Source organism: Scyliorhinus torazame, chromosome 13 (assembly GCF_047496885.1).
Source record: "Scyliorhinus torazame isolate Kashiwa2021f chromosome 13, sScyTor2.1, whole genome shotgun sequence".
Classification (NCBI taxonomy): Eukaryota; Metazoa; Chordata; class Chondrichthyes; order Carcharhiniformes; family Scyliorhinidae; genus Scyliorhinus; species Scyliorhinus torazame.
Genome location: NC_092719.1, coordinates 40,905,270 through 40,924,284, shown reverse-complemented (window position 1 = coordinate 40,924,284; position 19,015 = coordinate 40,905,270). Strand labels below are relative to the sequence as shown.

At 44.9% G+C, this 19,015-nt stretch overlaps 1 protein-coding gene across 9 annotated transcripts in view; it reads right to left on the bottom strand.

Moving 5' to 3' along the window:
- The window catches only part of tubgcp6 (tubulin gamma complex component 6), a 70,289-nt gene that overhangs the window by 29,885 nt on the left and 21,389 nt on the right, over positions 1–19,015 (bottom strand). For all 9 annotated transcript variants that reach the window (XR_011934047.1, XM_072471427.1, XM_072471425.1 and 6 more), the window contains 7 exons: positions 13,721–13,860; positions 11,323–11,472; positions 10,068–10,149; positions 4,008–4,096; positions 3,426–3,541; positions 236–374; positions 3–125 (listed from right to left, as the gene is read on the bottom strand). Coding sequence is in view for 8 of the 9 variants with exons in the window: in XM_072471427.1 (XP_072327528.1) it covers positions 3–125; positions 236–374; positions 3,426–3,541; positions 4,008–4,096; positions 10,068–10,149; positions 11,323–11,472; positions 13,721–13,860 (839 nt within the window). In the remaining variant the exon portion in view is untranslated. The remainder of the gene's footprint in view (positions 1–2; positions 126–235; positions 375–3,425; positions 3,542–4,007; positions 4,097–10,067; positions 10,150–11,322; positions 11,473–13,720; positions 13,861–19,015) is intronic.

The window sequence follows — 19,015 nt, the reverse complement described above, 5'->3', positions numbered from 1 at the left end:
ACCTCAAAGCTCAGCTCCTGAGAATCAAAACCTTTATTCAATGGCTCATGACGTGGCAGATCCAATCCGGGAAAAACATCCAATTTCCCTCTTTGTTCTTCCAATGGTAACTTCTCTAGCAATGCCTGAGACATCAAAAAAGTTAATGAAAGGACAAGTAAATAATAAACAATTTTTAAAAACACATTTGACAAGTCGTAGTGTTGACGGTACAATCAAGTACTTTTCCAACTACCTGAAGCTTTTTTTGATCATTATGGAGAAAGTCCATGCGTGCGGTTTCTAACTTATGCCGCTGAATTTTCCACAGGGCTCTCTGTTCTCGTCTTGCTGCCTCCTCTGATAAGTTGCTGTAATGTTCAATTAACTCTTGCCTGAAAATTAGCAAAATAAACTTAAACTTGCTTTCAATACCTAACCAAGTCTTGATCAAGATCAGATTCAAGAACACAGGAAAATGTTGAACTTTTAATTCTGTTCAAAGTTCAACAACCTGAAAGGTTAACTGTTTTTCTCTCTCTCTGTACAGAAGTTGCTGAGTATTTGCAGCATTTTCCTTTTTATTTCAGTTTTCCAGCATCTGCAGTATTTTGCTTTTGGAAAATGTTGGGTTTGACATTTACGAACATGTTAAAAATTTCAGAAACTGCGAAATCATTGATGCTGCCAGGAGAATGTACACTTTCCACATTTGTGACAACAGCTTAACAGGGCAGTCAGTCTCACATAAAACACATCAGCATACATTCAAAAAACAACTGCACAAATTCAGGCAAGTTTTCTGACCAGCAAATCTAGGTGTGAACGCTATTTTAGTCTTTCAGATCTCAAGATTCTGAATGATTACCATCTCAAATTAGTCACCAGTTATGACATGAACAACACAACTTCCTCCAAAAAAGTGCACAAGTCATAATTCAAGATGCTGACATAAATGAGATGGAAGTTATAGACAAGCTGAGCTGGTTTCAAACAGACAAATTACCAGGATTAGAATTTTCAGGTAGACTAAAGAAGAAATATGCAAGACAATGATTATCATTATGAGTGAGAAAAAGAAGATACGTTAGGAAGGTACCAGTAGAAATAAGCTAGTGTAGTACAGATTTTCAAAAAGAATGGCAAAACAGACATGGGCAACTACTGCTCCATTAGTCTTCAATTGAGTGAAATAAGGGTTATCTGAACAACCTAATTAACAGCAATCAACACAGGATTGGACAAGGGAGATCTGGCCTTTACCAATCGCCTCAACGTTTTTGAGGAATTGACCATCCAAGTGATGCCTGGTAGACCATATGCTATTATGTACTTAAACTTCCAAAAGCAATCTATTTAAGTTCCATGTGAAAGATTACTAATTAAGCTCAAAGCTGCAGGAATTCAGAGAAAAGAAAAACTTGGCTGAATGGTCATAAACCACAGGTACTTGTTAGAGGGATAAAATATTTTCTTTTAAGTTCACTAACAAGGTGTACAGGGAAGTAACTATGCATGTTGTCTCTATGGATATACAGAAATAATTTCTACGGTTCTGCACAAGAGACGAGCAACAAAAATGACAGTGCCTAGATTTGGAGGCAAACCAGTGACATGGATTGGGAAGTAGGAGACAGAGAACAGGAATTAAAGGGAATGTGCTCAGTTTGACAGGCTGTTAAGAAGTGTTCTTTTGCCTCAGGGATGCAATTAAGTTCAGGAAGTTACAAAGGGACCTGGGTACATTAGGTGAGTGGGTAAAACTACTGCAGATGATAAAATGGGAAAATGTGAGGTCTTTCCACTTTGGATCCAAGGAAAACAAATCTAAATATTTTCTTATGATGAGAGATTAGAAATGTGAAGGAGCAAAAAGATTAGGCGCACAATCTACTAAAAGCTAGATTACAAAACATAATCAAAAGGGCTAAAGGAATATTGGCTTTACCCTAAGGGGAATGGAATACAAAGAGTAGGAAGTGATGCTTCAGATCTATAGAGTATTGACAAACCCTATCTAATCCAGTAGACCCTCATCAAGAGTTTTGGGCACTGCACTTAAGGAAAGATATATTGGCCATGGAGTGGTACAGTGAAAAGTCATTAGATTTAAAGGATAAACTCTGAGGACGGGTTGTATAAACCTGTTGTTTTATTCTGCCGAGCTTGGACAGCTAAGGCGTACACCAATCGAGATCTTTAAAATGACAAAAGGGTTAGCAGAGCAGAAAATCTATTTTCTCTAATGGGGGAAATCAAGAGTAAAGAGCACAATCTCAAAAATTAAGAGTAAAGTCCGTCAGTCATGCAATCAGGAGGCACATTTTCACACAAGTTTGTGGAAGCTGGATTGATTGAAATTTGCAAGACTGATAATGACAGATTTTTATGCAGTAAGGTATGTGAATCAATTATGGGTAAATGGAGTTGAGGCAAAGATCAGCCATGAACTAACTAAATGGTGTGACAATCTCGAGGTATTGAATAGTCTGTTACTATGGGGATTGAAACTACTACCACTTCTAATTAATGCTATAAGATTCTGAAACTTTGAAATTGTAAAATTTTCAGAGAAAACGATAGGAGCAATTGGAAGGGACAACTCAAAAAGGTACAGAATGAGGTGGACATGGCATATCATTGAACAAAATAGTAGTGTAAATAGGAGCAGAAAAATAGATGATATGTAAAATCTATTAACCGTGTTGAAATAGCTTAACGTAAAGCTAAAATAGATCTCAATAGAATCAGCACTGGCTATATCCAATCATTGAAGAGTTGCTCAATACTAGCACTGGAATGCGAAGCCACATGGCCAAACACGTACAAGTCAAGAGATCAAACTGCACGACTCATCAGACCATGTGCTGCGTTCAGCTTTATATGAATTAATTAATTTATTCACTAACTAACAGGGAATTACTAACTCGAGTATCCTTTGGTGCAATCCACAGACTACAAGAAAAATGTTGAGTAAACAACACTGTGAAATTTTATTTCAGATGGAAATAATATATTGCACAGTGATTAGCACTGCTGCCTCACAGCTTCAGGGACCCAGGTTCAATTCTAGTTTTGGGTGACTGTGTGGAGTTTGCACTTTCTCCTCGTGTCTGTGAGAGTTTCCTCCGGGTGCTCCGGTTTCCTCCCACAGTCCAAAGATGTGCAGGTTCGGTGGATTGGCCATGGTAAATTGCCCCTTAGTGTCCAAAAGGTTAGGTGGGGTTACTGGGTTACGGGGATAGGGTGGAAGCGTGTGCTTCCAAGGGCCGGTGCAGACCCAATGGGCCGAATGGTCTCCTTCGGCACTGTAAATTCTATGATTCTATGAAAAATTATGTAGTGCAACAATGCTATAAATGGATGAAAACTATATAATTTCACACCAAGTCTTCTCTCTCTCATCTTCAAATAGTTATGTAGCACATACTTTCGAGAAAAGTTACCTTGCCCTTCTCTCCAATTCTTCCTCTTGTGCTTTACGTTTTTCTTCACGGTCTCCAAGTGCTTGAATCTGCATTAGATCTTTTTCAGTCTCTTGTTGTTTAACTGCCTTTCGACGCTAAGCAAAAAATGGTTTCAACATCGAGACTACTTGGTTAAACAGTGAGGCTCATTTGAAATGCAAGTGTAACCTTAATTTCCCAATAACAGATATAAGCACAGAATGCTTAACCAAACAATAATGTGGTTTCATAAAATGCATCATTAAATGATACTAAATGCTCACTTTACAGGCAACTGTATCTTTGCTCAGCATTGAATACAAAGTCAACTAATGTCCAAAGTTCACCTGAAGCTTCCCATTGTATTTCAGCTTGTAATCAGTTTTTTTACTTGGAAGTTGCTCATTTCCCAACAACAATGTTAAATTATTTTAAAACAAAGTAAACCTCCTAAGATAGAGAAGATTTTGTTCTAGCCAGACATTAAACATAGTACATCACACATGAAATTAAATGAAATAAGCCAATTCTACTTCTGATTTTCAAACAGCATTTGAACCCATTACAATGGAGGGTGAGCACCTCTATGTCCTTCTCGAATTGTTCTTTTAGCTCCAGGAATTGCTCCCGCTTCTTTACATCGAAAGCTTTCCTTTCAGCCATCTGACTATCTACAGCACAAAAATAGAAAAATGAATGTACCATTTAAACTATTCTGTCAGTGAGTGAAAAGTAGTGGAGTTATGATAATACCAGACAGTTCTGCAATGCACTCAAGGATTTATAGTATATTTATGTGACAGTAAAACCACCATTGCAATGTATCAACTAACTGCATCTGATTGTTAACTATAATTAGAACGGACATGAATTTAATTCAAAATATCAGACAGAGCGCTCAATTACATTAAACAGCCACAAATGTTGCATTTATTAGAAATATACTTGGGTGTTTCCAATTTCTGAATGATAGATTTCTAAAAATATCACAAGATCTACAAAAAAAATGTATTATTGCATGACAGTAAACAGCAGGTACCCCCTTCCATTAGATTCAATATTCAGCCTATATTGTTAGAGAGTCATGCAATAAATACAATTCTTATTGCACATGAACTACTTTTTCTTTCATTCATTGAAAAAAATTTCAGCATTCATACTTTTAATTGACAAATAGAAACCATGTTATTTAACCAGAGTATTAAGAAAAAAAGACATGCATTTATATTGCTGTCTTCACAAACACCAGATATTTTAAAGTGCCTTATAGTCAATTAAGTACTTTTAACTGATAGGATTTAGGAATTACAGTCACCTCCCGTTGTTTGAGAGGATTCCATTCTCACAAAATCCTGAAATGGGTAAAATTATGAACAGTGAACTTGCGCATGTGCATTGCGCGCTTTCTATGGGAAAGATTAGTTTAACTTGCCTTCTGCTAATGCTCTAACATGAATTACGGGGAGGCAGTGGCACTGTAATCCAGAGACCCAGGGTAATGCTCTGGGGACCCAGGTTCGAATCCCACCATGGCAGATGGTGGGGTTCAAACTCGAAAACATCATGGCCATGAAACCATTTTGATAGTCAAAGAAACTCTATTGGTTACTCTAATGTACTGCTGTCCTTACCTGGCCTGCATTTGGCTCCAGACCCACAACAGTGTGGTTGATTCTTAAATGCACTCTGAAATGGCCCTCAAATACATTCAACCGCTACAAAGAAAACACAAAGGAATAAAACTGGACCGATCACCCGGCAGTAATCTAGGCACCGGAAATGGCAACGGCAAACCCAGCCCTGTTAACCTCCTTACTAACATCTGGGGGCTCGTGCCAAAGGTGGGAGAGCTGTCTCACAAACTAGTCAAGCAGCAGCCTGACATAATCATACGCACAGAATCATAGCTTACAGATAATGTTCCAATCACCACCATCACCATTCCTGGGTATGTCTCTCAGTGGTAGGACAGAGTTGGCGGTACAGTGGTATAAATCAGTTGCCCTGGGAGTCCTCAACATCGTCTCTGGACCCCATGAAGTCTCATGGTACCAGGTCAAACATGGGCAAGAAACATCCTGTCTGTACCGTCCTCCCTCAGCTGATGAGCACTGAGGGTGGCAAGGGTGCAGATTGTACTCTGGGTGGGGGACTTCAATGTCCATCAGCAAGACTGGCTCGGTAGTACCATCACAGACCAAGCTAGCTGGGTCCTAAAGGACATAGTTAATAGATTGGGACTGCGGCAGGTGGTAAGGGAACCAAGAGGGAAAATCACACTTGACTTCATCCTCACCAACCTCCCGGCCACAGATGCATCTGTCCAGGACAGTATCAGTAGGAGTAACCACCGTACAGTTCTTGTGGAGTCGAAGTCCCATCTTCACATTGAGGATATCCTCCATTGTGTTCTGTGTCACTACCATTGTGCTAAATGGGATATGTATTATGTCTTAGTCAAACTGGTGAAGCTACAACACAGGACTACTTGCGTGCCAAACATGATAGGCAGCAAGTAATAGACAAAGCCACGCAATTCCACAACTAACGGGTCAGATCTAAGATCTGCAGTATTGCCACATCCAGCCGTGAATGGTGGTGGACAATTAAACAATTCACTGGAGGAGGCGGCTCCACAAATATTCCCATCCTCAATGATGAGGGAGCACCACGCATCTATGCAAAAGATAAGGCTAAAGCATTTGCAACAATCTTCAGCCAGAAGTGACAGGTGGATGATCCATCTCGGCCTCCTCCGGAGGTCCCCAGCATCACAGATGCCAGTCTTCAGCCAATACGACTCACTCCAGGGGATAGCAAGAAACAGCAGAAGGCACTGGATATGGCAAGGGATGTGAATCCTGACAATATTCCAGCAATAGAACTTATGTCTTGTGCTCCAGAGCTTGCTGTGCTCTACACACGCAGCTATCCGGCAAAATGGAAAGTTGTCCTGGTATGGCCTGTACAGAAAAAACAGGACAATTCCAACTGGCCAATTATTGCCCCATCAGTCTACTCTTGATCATCAGCAGAGGGATTGAAGGGGCCATCAACAGCGCTTTCAATGGCACTTTCTCAGCAATAACCTGCTCATGGGTGCTCAATTTGGGTTCCGTCAGGGTCACTCCACTCCTGACCTCATTAGAGCCTTGCTTCAAACATGGACAAGGAGCTGAGTGCCAGAGGTGAGGGGAGAGTGATTGTCCTTGACATTCAGGCAACATTTCACCGAGTATGGCATCAAAGACTCCTAGCAAAACTGGATTCAATGGGAAAACTCTCTGCTGGTTGGTGATATACCTGATACAAAGGAAGATGGTTGTAGTGGTTGGAGGTCACTGCAGGAGTTCCGCAGGGTAATGTCCTAGGCCCAACCATCTTCAGCTGCTTCATCAATGATTTTCCTTCCATTATAAGTTCAGAAGTGGGAATGCTCACAGATGACTGCACAATGTTCAACACCATTCGCAACTCTTCAGACACTGAAGCAGTTTGTGTCCAAATACAGCAAGACCTGGACAATATCCAGGTAACATTCGCTCCAACAAGTGCCAGGCAATGACCATTTCCAACAAGAGAGGAGCTAACCATCCCCCTTAAAATTCAGGAGGTATAACCATCACTGAATCCCCGACTATCAACATCCTGGGAGTTATCATTGACCAGAACCAGAACTGGACAGGCATATAAATATTGTGGCTTCCACAGCAGGTCAAAGACTAGGGATGCCGTGGTGAGTAACGCACCTCCTGACTCCCAAAGCCTGTCCACCATCTACAAGGCATACGTCAGGAGTGTAATGGGATACTCTCCACTTGCCTGGATGCGTGCAGTTCCAACAACACTAGACAAGCTTGACACCATCCAGGACAAAGGTAGCTTGATTGCTACTCCTTCAACAAACATTCAATCCCTTTACCACTGATGAACAGTGGCAGCCTTGTACCATCTACAAGATGCATTGCAGGAACTCACCAAGGTTTCTTCGCACAACCTTCCAAACCTATAACCACTACCATCTAGAAGGACAAGAGCAGTAGATACTGGAAACACCACCACCTGGAGGTTCCCCTCCAAGTCACTCACTATCCTGACTTGGAAATATATTACCATTGCTTCACTGTCGCTGGGTCAAAACCCTGGAATTCATTCCCTAACAGTACTGTGGGTGTACCTACACATCAAGGATTGCTGTAGTTCATGAAGGCAGATCACTACCACCTTCTGAAGGGCAAGTGGTCTAGCCAGCGACGTCCACATCCCATAAACAAATCAAAAATATCTAGTAAAACGAGTTTTGTTGGCACACTTAACTTCGGTTAAGTAATTTATTGCAATGTCTCCTGCACTGGTGGATGGTAAATCACGGATGACTAACCAGTGACTGGAACAGATTTGCGCAGGTAAACAAATTTGCAATAGAGGATGCCGCGAATGGCTGGCAGCATGTTACATAGTTAATTAAAGTAGGATGCTCAAATATTTAATGAGCATTGTTCATGCCATTTATATCAACCCGTGTAACAGCTGCAAAATGAATTTTAAAAGTAAAAAGATACTTAAGGGATTTAATCCTGGATTCTGACTTGCAAATTAAATTTATAAGTAAATGACTTCTAATTGACCATAACTTATTTAACCGGAATCCATATATCAAAGATACCAAGCATGAAATACTATAGTTTTGAAGAAAATCTCAAAATCGAACTGAGAAGGCCCAGAATGACTGGTCGGAGGCAAATCGTGAACTATTTTGACAGAATGAATAGGAAATGATTATTTCCTCTGGTTGAGAAGTCAACAATGAGGTGTCATCAGTTTGAAGCCATCACCAAGACTGAGGTAAGATTAGGACATTTGATTATGCAAGAATTTGTGATAGCGAGGAATGAGTTGCTCCAGTACTTAATTGAGGTAGGGATCACTGCATCTTTTAAGGGTAAAGCAGATGATCATTTAAATCAAAAGAAAAAGACATAACTATAATTAGAAAGCAGGAGCTCGTTTTGGATTGCTCTATCAATCGCCTACTCAGTCACAATGGACTGAACTGCTATAAACTTTCAAATCTAGTCTACTGCCTGGGCAGTTATCTGGCAGAACAAATTACTCGCTCATTGAAGAACTGCCCAATTTTCATCCTATTGAAAGCAATCAAATAAAAATCAGGTGACTTCTGTTACATCAGAATAATGACCAGCTAAAGGTATAAATGTACACGCTATAAATTTAACTGGCTACCAAGATAATGGCACCTTGTGGCTAAAAACAAAACAATATAGGCAAGATAGTCCAGGTTCAGGCCCCAACCTATGTTGCCATGATCTCAGTTGGAAGCAGCTAGGTTCAATAATCACCGCAGTGAACTGGGGGTAGGAGGTTGGTGGGGATCATTTTTCCTGATACGGTACTCTGCTTTGACAGCAACTATTAGCCCGCGTCGTCAATACCCTTCTGAAACAGACCACAATTTAAGGATTTAGCGCAAGTGTAGATTAATCCTGAAGTGGGAGGTCTGTGGTTCACTGCTTCACCACAGGCTTCATTATGGATACCACCTCGCCCAAAACCCAATCACCCTCCCCAAAGCCACCATTCAGTGAAATTAACAGGTTTGAACGAGCTTCCCTTCCCCCCCCCCTCTCATATCAAATTTTCAAAAATCTTAAGTTTTTTTAAATGGGATTTGCAGGAGTTGAATTTTGCTTTTTATTAACAGAGTAACATTTACTCCTGAACAACTGATCTGGCCCAGAAACAAAAAAAGTGTACGGTCATTAAATTTCCCCCTTATGAATAATTACTCGATTTTTAAATGACATTTTCAACTGTTTCAAATTTTTATTTTCAATTTTATTTGATATTTCAACGTCTACATTAACCCCAGGTAAATGTCCCAATTTTCATTTCAATCCATGATTTAAAAAAAAATAACAGATAGGTTTCATTTGCTGGATTGCAGTCTGAAAGACAACTTCATCACTGCAGCTCAATGCTGCATTAAACACCAATAATAATAATCTTTATTAGTGTCACAAGTGGGCTTACATTGCAATGAAGTTACTGTGAAAATACAATCTGCACATCAAAAAAGGTAAAGGCCTCCCCACGGAAAACACTAGGGGCAGGTTTCTCCGTGGTGCGGCACGCCGCCGGGATTCTCCGTTTCGCCGGCTGGTCAATGGGGTTTCCCATTGTGGGGCAGCCCCACACCGTCGCAAAACCCCCGGACTGCCGGTAAAACGGAGAACCCCGACGGTGGAGAATTCAGCCCTAGATCTCAGCCCCGCTTTCTTTGAAGTCACAGCAATTGTTGTAGCTTTGTCACCGACATCAAATTGTGGCTCAAGAAAAACAGATGTTAAATTTTGAATACGAGTTAATATACTGCAAGGTTAATAGAAGGATATCCCCACATCTAGAAACAAATGGGCAGCACATGGTATCAGCAATAGTCTCATTTCCATATCCTGGATTTAAGGGTAATTACTGCAATCTGCACCAATTAAGAAAGAATCATACCATTTTGAGAATGACAACTAGATTATGATACTCATGTCTTATAAATTATTGCTTCAGGATGCAGCTAACATTGCAATTCAGAGAAAAGATCTTATGTTACTCTAAATAAAACCATACTTCTAAATGTAGCCATGGCTCTTGTAGCTGTCCGTTGAGCTTGGACAATCAACTCCTGCTGAGCAATTTCCTTTCTCAGATTCTGGAAGATTAAATTATTGCTCTATCAGTAACATGAACTAACCACGGATAACATTTTATGAAGAAGTGCATCAAATTCCAACTTTTAATAATGGTAAAGAAACAGCTCAGAATATTCTAACGAAGTAGCACATGTTACAAGTGCCAAACATTTTTAAATGGGGGAATGAAACCTGCACTCATTCCTCTGAAGGAACCTATTCATAATTCTTTTAATTAACCCAATTCATCACTAATACACAATAACCTCCCCAGTTCAGAGATCCGCTGTTCTGAAACACCAGCTGTCCAGATTTTTTGAGCAGGTCCAAGCAACTCATGGAATTATTTTAGTTCAGGTACTTTGGGAGCGGAAGCACGGCAGATGTAGTATTTGGATAAGTAAAACAATTTGTAATACTGATTTGTGTTTTAACACTGTTTTATGCTTCAGGTAAATATATAATTACATTGTTTTCACGTTTACCCAATTTTGGTTTGACATTCAAATGTCATTCTATAATCCAGAAAATCCCCAAATTTAGAAAGGAGTTGGTCCTAGGCACTCTGGAATGGAGAGGTTGCAATGTTGTGATGATATCTTCGCCCTGATCAGATGTAGTGAAAGATGCAATGGTGACTCTACTACATCTTTCATGGTCCCGTTTGCTTACTGAAGTATTGGGCAAATAGGCACAACTAAAGCCTGTTCACACTGCAAATTATAGCACAGGGTATAAAGAACACAGCAGAATTTCAAAACAATTATAATGAAAACAAATTCTGGACCCCCAATTGAAAAATTAATTGATTGTACTACACATAGGATATACATAAGTTTTTCCCACAAAACATTTCAAAGTTTAGAGGGAGCCAAAAACCTTTTCATTACATTTAATTTGTTTTACAATGAGTTTCTATTACAATAGGAATCATTTACTAAACTATTGTTCCAATGGACTCCCAAAATTAAGTTTTATAATTTCGATTTTAAATGTATTACAAAAAATAAAAACTTTATGAGAACATCAACAAATCAGAACTCAAAATGCAAGATACTTTTCTGGTACTTTACATACAAGAATATTGGTAGCTACTATATGAATTGTAAAATTTATTACCAAGGTGGAAAATTCTACACTTTCAGTTGACTAAGATTTACAATCTATTGGGACTTTACTTTAAAAAACGATACCTCTGCCTCTCTGCTGATGGAGTTGTAACGAGCTATTCTCTCCATTCGACTGGCATAAAGAGCAGAGTCTCTTTCAATCTCCTCCAGTTCCTCCAGGGAAAAGGTGACAGAGATGCAGGGAACAGGAATGTCTGACCAGCAGATGTAATGCTTTAAAAAGGACAAATATCAACAAATACAATCACTATATTAACCACAAAAGAATCTTCCACATAATCAACTAAACTGAACAGTAAGAACCAATGTTCCATCATAATTCAGTAGCATAATGTTTTGAAAAATTAGACAAAGTTAAACATGGACTAACACTAGACTACATCCATGGCTTCATTGGTAAAGGCACCATTCAGTATAACATTAAGCCACATAGACCTGAAGGTCCTGTATTTAATTGCTAATCCATGCTGATTGAATAGAACCTAACTGGAACACCAATTGAGATTAGTCTCTGCTAATTTGGCTTAAAAAGATAAAAGATTTGTTTGGTTGCGGGTAGGGATTCAACCGGGTACATGTTTTAATTGCTCCCTTAGCCAGGAACAGGACATTATTAAAGTGCATTTACGTAATCGTGAAGACATGGAAAAAGTAGGTATAACTAAACTGGGCCTTGGGGTCAGGCGGGGGGGCCCCAAATCCAAATCTATGATAATAAAAAAGCAGTAAAGTCAAACAATTTCTAAATTGTTAAATAATTCAGATGTTCTGTTGTTAAAATTTTAATTCTTTCATCAAATACTGCAATCTGCGAACATATTCATAGCAACTTCAAAGTTGGTCGTTTGTAACCTCTTCTGTGGCAAAGTTCTGTGGCTGCCCAGTGTAACAAGTCCAATCAGAAAGGTTTAGTTAAGCTATTTTAGTCAATATCTGAGCCCCTTATACTTTCCATTAAACTTTAAAACACCGTATAATATTAACTTGATATATGACGATTACAAATGCTAATTTCCTAAATTCCATTACATTATAATCTATAGCATGTTAGAATTAAACTCATCAGTAACAAAGCTTGGCATACAGGGTCGAGCCTCAATAAAGTGATATACTGAACTCCAAATACTTGCGCAGGGCCTATGCATAGCCAGCTAAAAATTAGTAAGAGTTTGCACTCATTTGTGCTGTTTTTTCAAGCCCAATCCGTCTGATATTGGTGTAACTGGTGCAAATGATTGCAAAATTTGAAGAGCAAATTACATTCAGCGGATTTCAAGTTTCTGTGATCCTTTGCATTAACTTTAGATACATCACGTTAAAAGCAGGCCCTACCTCCAAACTGGCTTTGTGAACTGATCACCATTGCGTATTTCCACTAATTGCTTCAGATGCAGGTGTTCGAGCAGGCTCCAAAATTTAAGCTGTTTCCTTTGAGCACGAGGAGACTAATAGGAATGCTTTGAAAGGGTTTTGAATTTTTTAATTCCTGAAGAAACTGACTACAGTATCGCACGATCTGCCTAGAAAATAGACCTGTATTTTCTTTTAAAACCATTCTCAGCAATTTAAAATCAGTTTACTCAAAAGGTCATTGATTGACATCCTCGTTTTTTGGGATAAACTCAGTCAGCAGTATTAATCAAACCAAGTTACCACTCAAATATATCACGGAATTATTTTTTTAAGATACAAAACTTTTCACAACTACCACAATTTGCCCCGAATTCAGATGCTGTGCCCAAAGTGGGAACTACACTTCCTCCCTGTCCAGGTGTGACGCCTGTTCATATCTTTCACTACTACATAAATATTTGCACTTAAAAAGAATATATTTGCAGGATTAGAAAAAGTTTGTGGAGTTACTGTCACATACTTGACATGTCAGAAAGGGTTGGGTTCTGGAAAACACATCAATGATGGAGGGTCTGTTCCTTTTCTAGAAACTACTACCTTAATATCTAATTCGTTTATAGCCACATATTCAGCCAATAATTGTTTTTAACTAAGATGTCTAGCCTTATGTCATCCATTTTTACTATGTCTTACATTGTTTGGGACAGGGCGGGGAGGGGGCACGGATGATCCAGGTGACAGTTGAACATCTTTAATGGGGTAGCTCTTCAAGTTTTGGCGACACTGGCTGCCCAGTCAGTGTTTGAGAGTGTCACAACCAGCTCACTCTGGAACTACTGGAGAAAACGGCCTTAAAATTTAAAACAAGGCATAAAGAAGCAAAGAACAACAGGAGGAAAGATGAACATAGACAAAAAGTAGAACAAAGCAATTAGGAATGAAATGCAAGTCATATTGCGAAATTACTCCAATAGTGGCATGTGTAAGACCCATTAAACTGCACAAGATGCATAAACCAGTAATTGTATTATTGAAAACACGGTTTAAGTGAAGAACCAGTAACTTTCCCACATAGTACAATATGGATATAAATAAAAAAGCAGAGTACCGTTGGGCAGCAAAGTTTCAGCAAGTTAATAGTCTTCCCGCAGATGTATATATCATAAGCCACGTGAGCAAGAAAAAGAGGGACACACTCTTCGACCTCTTTGGAAGCTAGAACATATCCATTGGTCCAGTAGTGTTTATCTGCCAAATAAATTTTAAAATCAATGATTGGAAATATACCTTTGATCTATTCAGGGAACGTGCTCTCTTACTTCATTAGGTTTCTACCCAGAGCTCCACAAATAATGCACAGAACAGCAAGGAAATGAACTTCAAATATCTGCATCCCATCATACACAATCAATATGGAAAAAGAAATGGTTTTACTCGTCCATGTCCATTAAACATAGCTAATCCACCAAAGCCAAAAGCCCGTTAAATTGTTCAGTGATAACTTCAGCACATTATTAAACAAAAAAAAATAACAAAAAAACATTGATCCAGTGAAACAGGACAAAAGTTTCTGCAATCTATACTTCAATTGAAGCACAAAGGAATGTCGGGGGCGATTCTCCGATATGGAGACCAAGTGCCCGCACCGTCGTGAACGCCGTCGCATTCCATGACGGCGCGAACGGGCCTACGCCGTGGCCAATTCACTGCCTGAGAGGGGGCCAGCAGCGGCGCCGTGAGGAACGCAGTGTGCAGAGCGCTGGAGCGGCGCCGTCATCACGCAACGCCACGGTGACGCCGCGCCACGTATAAGGAAGTGCGCAGGGCGCACAGAAACACCGGGGGACGACATGGAGGAGCCCCGTCGCGCCGCACCCCGCTTCAGGGACAGTGACCTGGAGTCACTATTGGATGCAGTGGAGGAGCACAGGCCCATCCTCTACCCCCAACGAGGACACGGCAGTCAAGCAGCACCATGAGGCGTGGATGGCGAGAGGTGGGGGGGGGCACAGTCAGCACTGTGGGGCACATCCCCCGCAAGGGGGAAACAGTGCAGGAAGAAGCTGCATGACCTTATGAGGGCAGCGAGAGTAAGTTCCCTGAGCTGTGCCCTGGGCAATGCCCCCCCCCCCATTGCCCACGCTAGGGGGGGGCGCCGGGGGCGGGCGCTGATTTCACCCGGGATACATGTGGATCCCCACCCCCCCCACCCCCAACCCCCGTGGGTAGGTGCCATGGCGTGGGTCGGAGTGCCCTCTGCGTGTGATAAAGTTGCATCCTCCGAGGCTCACGTAAGCGCAAGACAGCACACAATTTCCAGGAGCGTGCAAGAACCGGAGGTGAATCTCCCCAGCTGCAACCCCTGACCCCATACGAGCAGAGGGCACTGGACCTTGCCGGGGGAGCCGCCAGCCGGGAGGGAGCGCCGTGCCAGGTCGGAGGCGAACCCAAGTGATAATCCACTGTATGCATGCAGGCCCTCATCCCATCTCTGTCCCCACCGCCCCCTCACACCCCACCACCTAACACTGCACCATCCCACAGTCCACGCTCTCACCACCCCACCGCCTGACACTGCACCACCCCACAGTCAACGCCCTCACTACGCACCCCCTCAACCCCTAACAAACGACGACGAAAGACTAACGAGACCTGCCTTAATGAGTTATCCAGGGCCACACGAGCACCGCCGTGGGACCGACCATTAACCACGCCGACATGCAGCACCAACGTCTTCCGGCCGCATTGTCCAACCGGACAGACGGGGACGACAACGGGCAGGAGAGCCATCGTCGGAGGCTGGCACACCGATGCCTGACGCACAGAGGACAGACAGAGACATCAGGACGGACGATAACGACTCATATGAAAGTTTGACGGACGGGGAGGGGACAGCTTGTCCGAACAGTGACGCACAGAGGATGTCGCAGCACAGGGGCAGGGAACCTCGCACCGGCCATGGTCGAAACACAGCGGGCCACGGCTCCACACAGGAGACAGAGCTGGGGACAGACGAAGACCTAGCGGCCGCGGCACTGCTGTCACCCACACCCCCCAACACCACAGATACACTCACGTCGGTCGTCGGTTGGGCAAGTTAGTGGCGAGGCATCTGGTACACATTCTGGTGCGCACTACACAGTCAAACTGGTACAGCATGTGGTAGTAGGAGAAGCCGAGGGCCTGGACGGTCGGAGGGCAGGCCAGGCCCAGCACCCAGCTGCTGCCCAGACGGCTCCCGCTTTCCTGGCCATCCCAGGCCCACCCACAGACCCGATGCAATTGGCACCCCAGGGACCAGACGACGGGATGACGGCTGTCTTCCGGCAACTGCAGACGCAGCTGGAGGAGTCCATCCGCGTCCAGGAGCAGGGAGTGCTGCCGGTCATGGCTGCAACCCAGGCCGACACCGCACGGGTGGCGTCCGATGGAGGCAATGGGGGAAAATGGCTTCGACCATGGGTCAGGTTCTTCAGGGCGTGGGGCTTAGTGCGCACGCGTCATCCGTGGCCCATGACAGGACTGTCGTCTCACAGGCAGCCATGCTCCAGAGCCACATGGACATTACCACCATGCTCAGGGCTCTGGCCCAGTCTCAGCGGGCCATCGCTGAGAGCATCGGCGGCCTTGCCCATGTGAGGGACGGCGTTGCCCAAATCCAGCGGGAGGCAGCGATGTCCCTGACAGGGATGTCACACTCCCTCAGCTCCATAGCCGGCAACGTTCAGACCCTGGTCGATACCACAGCGGGCCTCCAGGACTGGCAGCGCCAGGTGTCGGTGGTGCAACGGGGAGTGCCTCCCCGGGCACCGCCGTCCCTTAGAGAGGCCCGTGGGCCAATTGGCTCCATGGGGGAGGGGAAGTCTCGGTGCCTGTCCCTGTAGCCACAGCAAGGGAGGAACCGGGGCACTCGCACTCCCCCCGTCATGTCCCTGGTGCATCTGGTGGGCAGCGGGCAGAGGAGGGTGTCAGCACGCCATCCTGCACGCCCGCCGAGCAGCCTGGCCCATCCAGGCCGGGCCGCCCCAGGAAGCACACGCCGACGGGAAGCCCAAGTCTAAGGGCAGGACTCACAGCAATCCGCATCCACTCCTGCTGTACCGTCTGGGGGAACACCTAGACGTAGTGGTAGGGCCCGTAAGGCAAAAAGGTTCGGCACGTAGTAAGTTGGCATGGGTGCAGGGCACAGATTAGTTATAGGGGCTAGGGTACGTGTGTTGCATTGTCACAATAAATTTTGCTACTCCAAACCTCCATGCGTCTGCCCTTTTTCTGGGGGTGGGGTGGGGGTGTGGCGGTGTTGGGGGGGGGGGGGGGGGTGGGTGGTTTGGTTAGGTGAAGTGGGGTGCCCACTGATGGTTCTGGCCGGGAATCATCGCAAGGGTGAGGCCGGGAGTGGAACCCACCCCGACACCAAACACGCCTTGTCCTCTGTGCGACAACGCCCGTGGCCCCACATGGACATGTGATGGAGTGTCCCTGACGCATAGAGGGGACACCGATGTGGCGGTGTTCAGAAATGGCCATGAGTCAGATGGTCAGTAGCGATTTGTGGCTTACAGCTCATCGCAGAGCGGGTTGTCATCATCCAGCTTGGCAGTGTTCACACCCACTTACGGAGGTATCAGTCTACCGACAGTGACAAGGTGCCGCAGGTGCAGTGCGTCGTGATGGTGGTGCCGTGTCTCGTAGGGTTGGGCGTTGGTGCGGGACGTGTGTGAGGGGGATGCTGCGTGGTGCCAACACGCAAGGGCAACGGTGCCAGTGCCCTGAAGAACGAGGCCCTCCCCCTAGTGAACGAACCGTGCGCTGATCAGCGCATCGCGTGCTCATGTTCAGCGTCGGCGGCCTCTTCGGCCTCACGTACGTCCTCCTCCTCCATGACATCGCCCCTCTGTTGGGCGATGTTGTGCAGAACGCAGCATGCAACAGCGATCCGTCGGACCCTGTCAGGGTCGTATTGCAGGGCGCACCCTGATCGCTCCAGGCACCTGAACCTCATTTTGAGGAGACCGAATCACCTCTCCACGACACCCCTGGTTGCTGCGTGCGCCTCATTGTACCGACGCTCCGCGTTGGTCTGTGGCCTCCGTATGGGCGTCATTAGCCACGGCCGCAACGGATAACCCGTCGCCCAGCAACCAGCCCCTCATCCGGGGTGGGTGACCCTCGAAAATTGCGAGGATGAACGACTGTGCCAAAATAAAGGCGTCATGCACGCTTACCGGATACTATGCGCAAACGTGCATAATCCTCACCCCCTGGTCGCACACCAACTGTACGTTGATCGAGTATGACCCCTTCCTGTTCATGAAGACGTCCCTGTCCCATGGTGGTGGACGCAGGTTGACATGAACACCATCTACAACACCCTGTACCATTGGAATGCCGGCCATCTTGACGAATTGCGATGCTCTGGCAGCCTGGTGAGCGCGGTCCTCCGGGACGTCGACTGCATAGAGGCCATCGGTTACTGCCCGGATGCACCGATGCCTGACTGATCCCGCACAGGTCCCCGCTCGGCGACTGGAAGGAGCCGGCCGCAAAAAAATTCAGGGCCACAGTTATCTTCACCCTCACTGGGAGGGCATGTCCTCCCCCTGTTCCACGTGGCTTGAGGTGTGCCAGCAGGTTGCATATATGTGCAACCGTCCCACGGCTCATCCGGAGTCTGCTCCTGCATGCCACCTCCGTCATGTCCTCGTATGAGATGTGGTCCCGGTACACTCGGTCACGCATGGCACGCCTCCACCGCCTTGGAACGACCACCTGATTGTCCTTGTCCCCAGCTGATGCTTCAGGATCTGTGTCGTTGCCCTGTTCCCGGCTGGCGACGTGAGGATGGTCCGCACCCTCCGCCTCCTCGTGGACTGGTCGGGCATGGTGGTGTGTAGCAGCAGCGCCTGGCACGGGGCCCTCCGCTGCCACTCCCTCTGCTACACCCTCCATGAGCCTCCCTCCTCGCATGTGACGGTTTGCCATCTGCATGGCTGCCGCCACGGTGGCGAACATCGACGGCTGCTGCGAAAACATCATGCACTTGAAGAGGGGGGGGGTTGGTATGGGAGGGAGAGGCAAGGACGGTTGTTAGTAGGGCGCTTTGACAAGCGGCAGCCAGGGCCCTTTGGATGAATGGGTGCCGAGGCAGCCTGCACACTGTTCAATCAGCCGTTCCCGCCGGTTAGGAGAATTGCAGGATAGCGTTGGACCGGCGTAGTGTGGAAAAATGGCGCAAACATCGATTCTCCGGTAAGGCACGGCATGGGAGAATGGCGCCCGTCATCTCCAGAATCAGGGAAAGCAGAAAGTTTGTATATTGTGAACAGATTCTACTGTTGCCTGTCCTACTGCCTCCACTACAGAAAAGCAGTTGGATGCCGGGTGATTAACAGCGAGGTGGAGC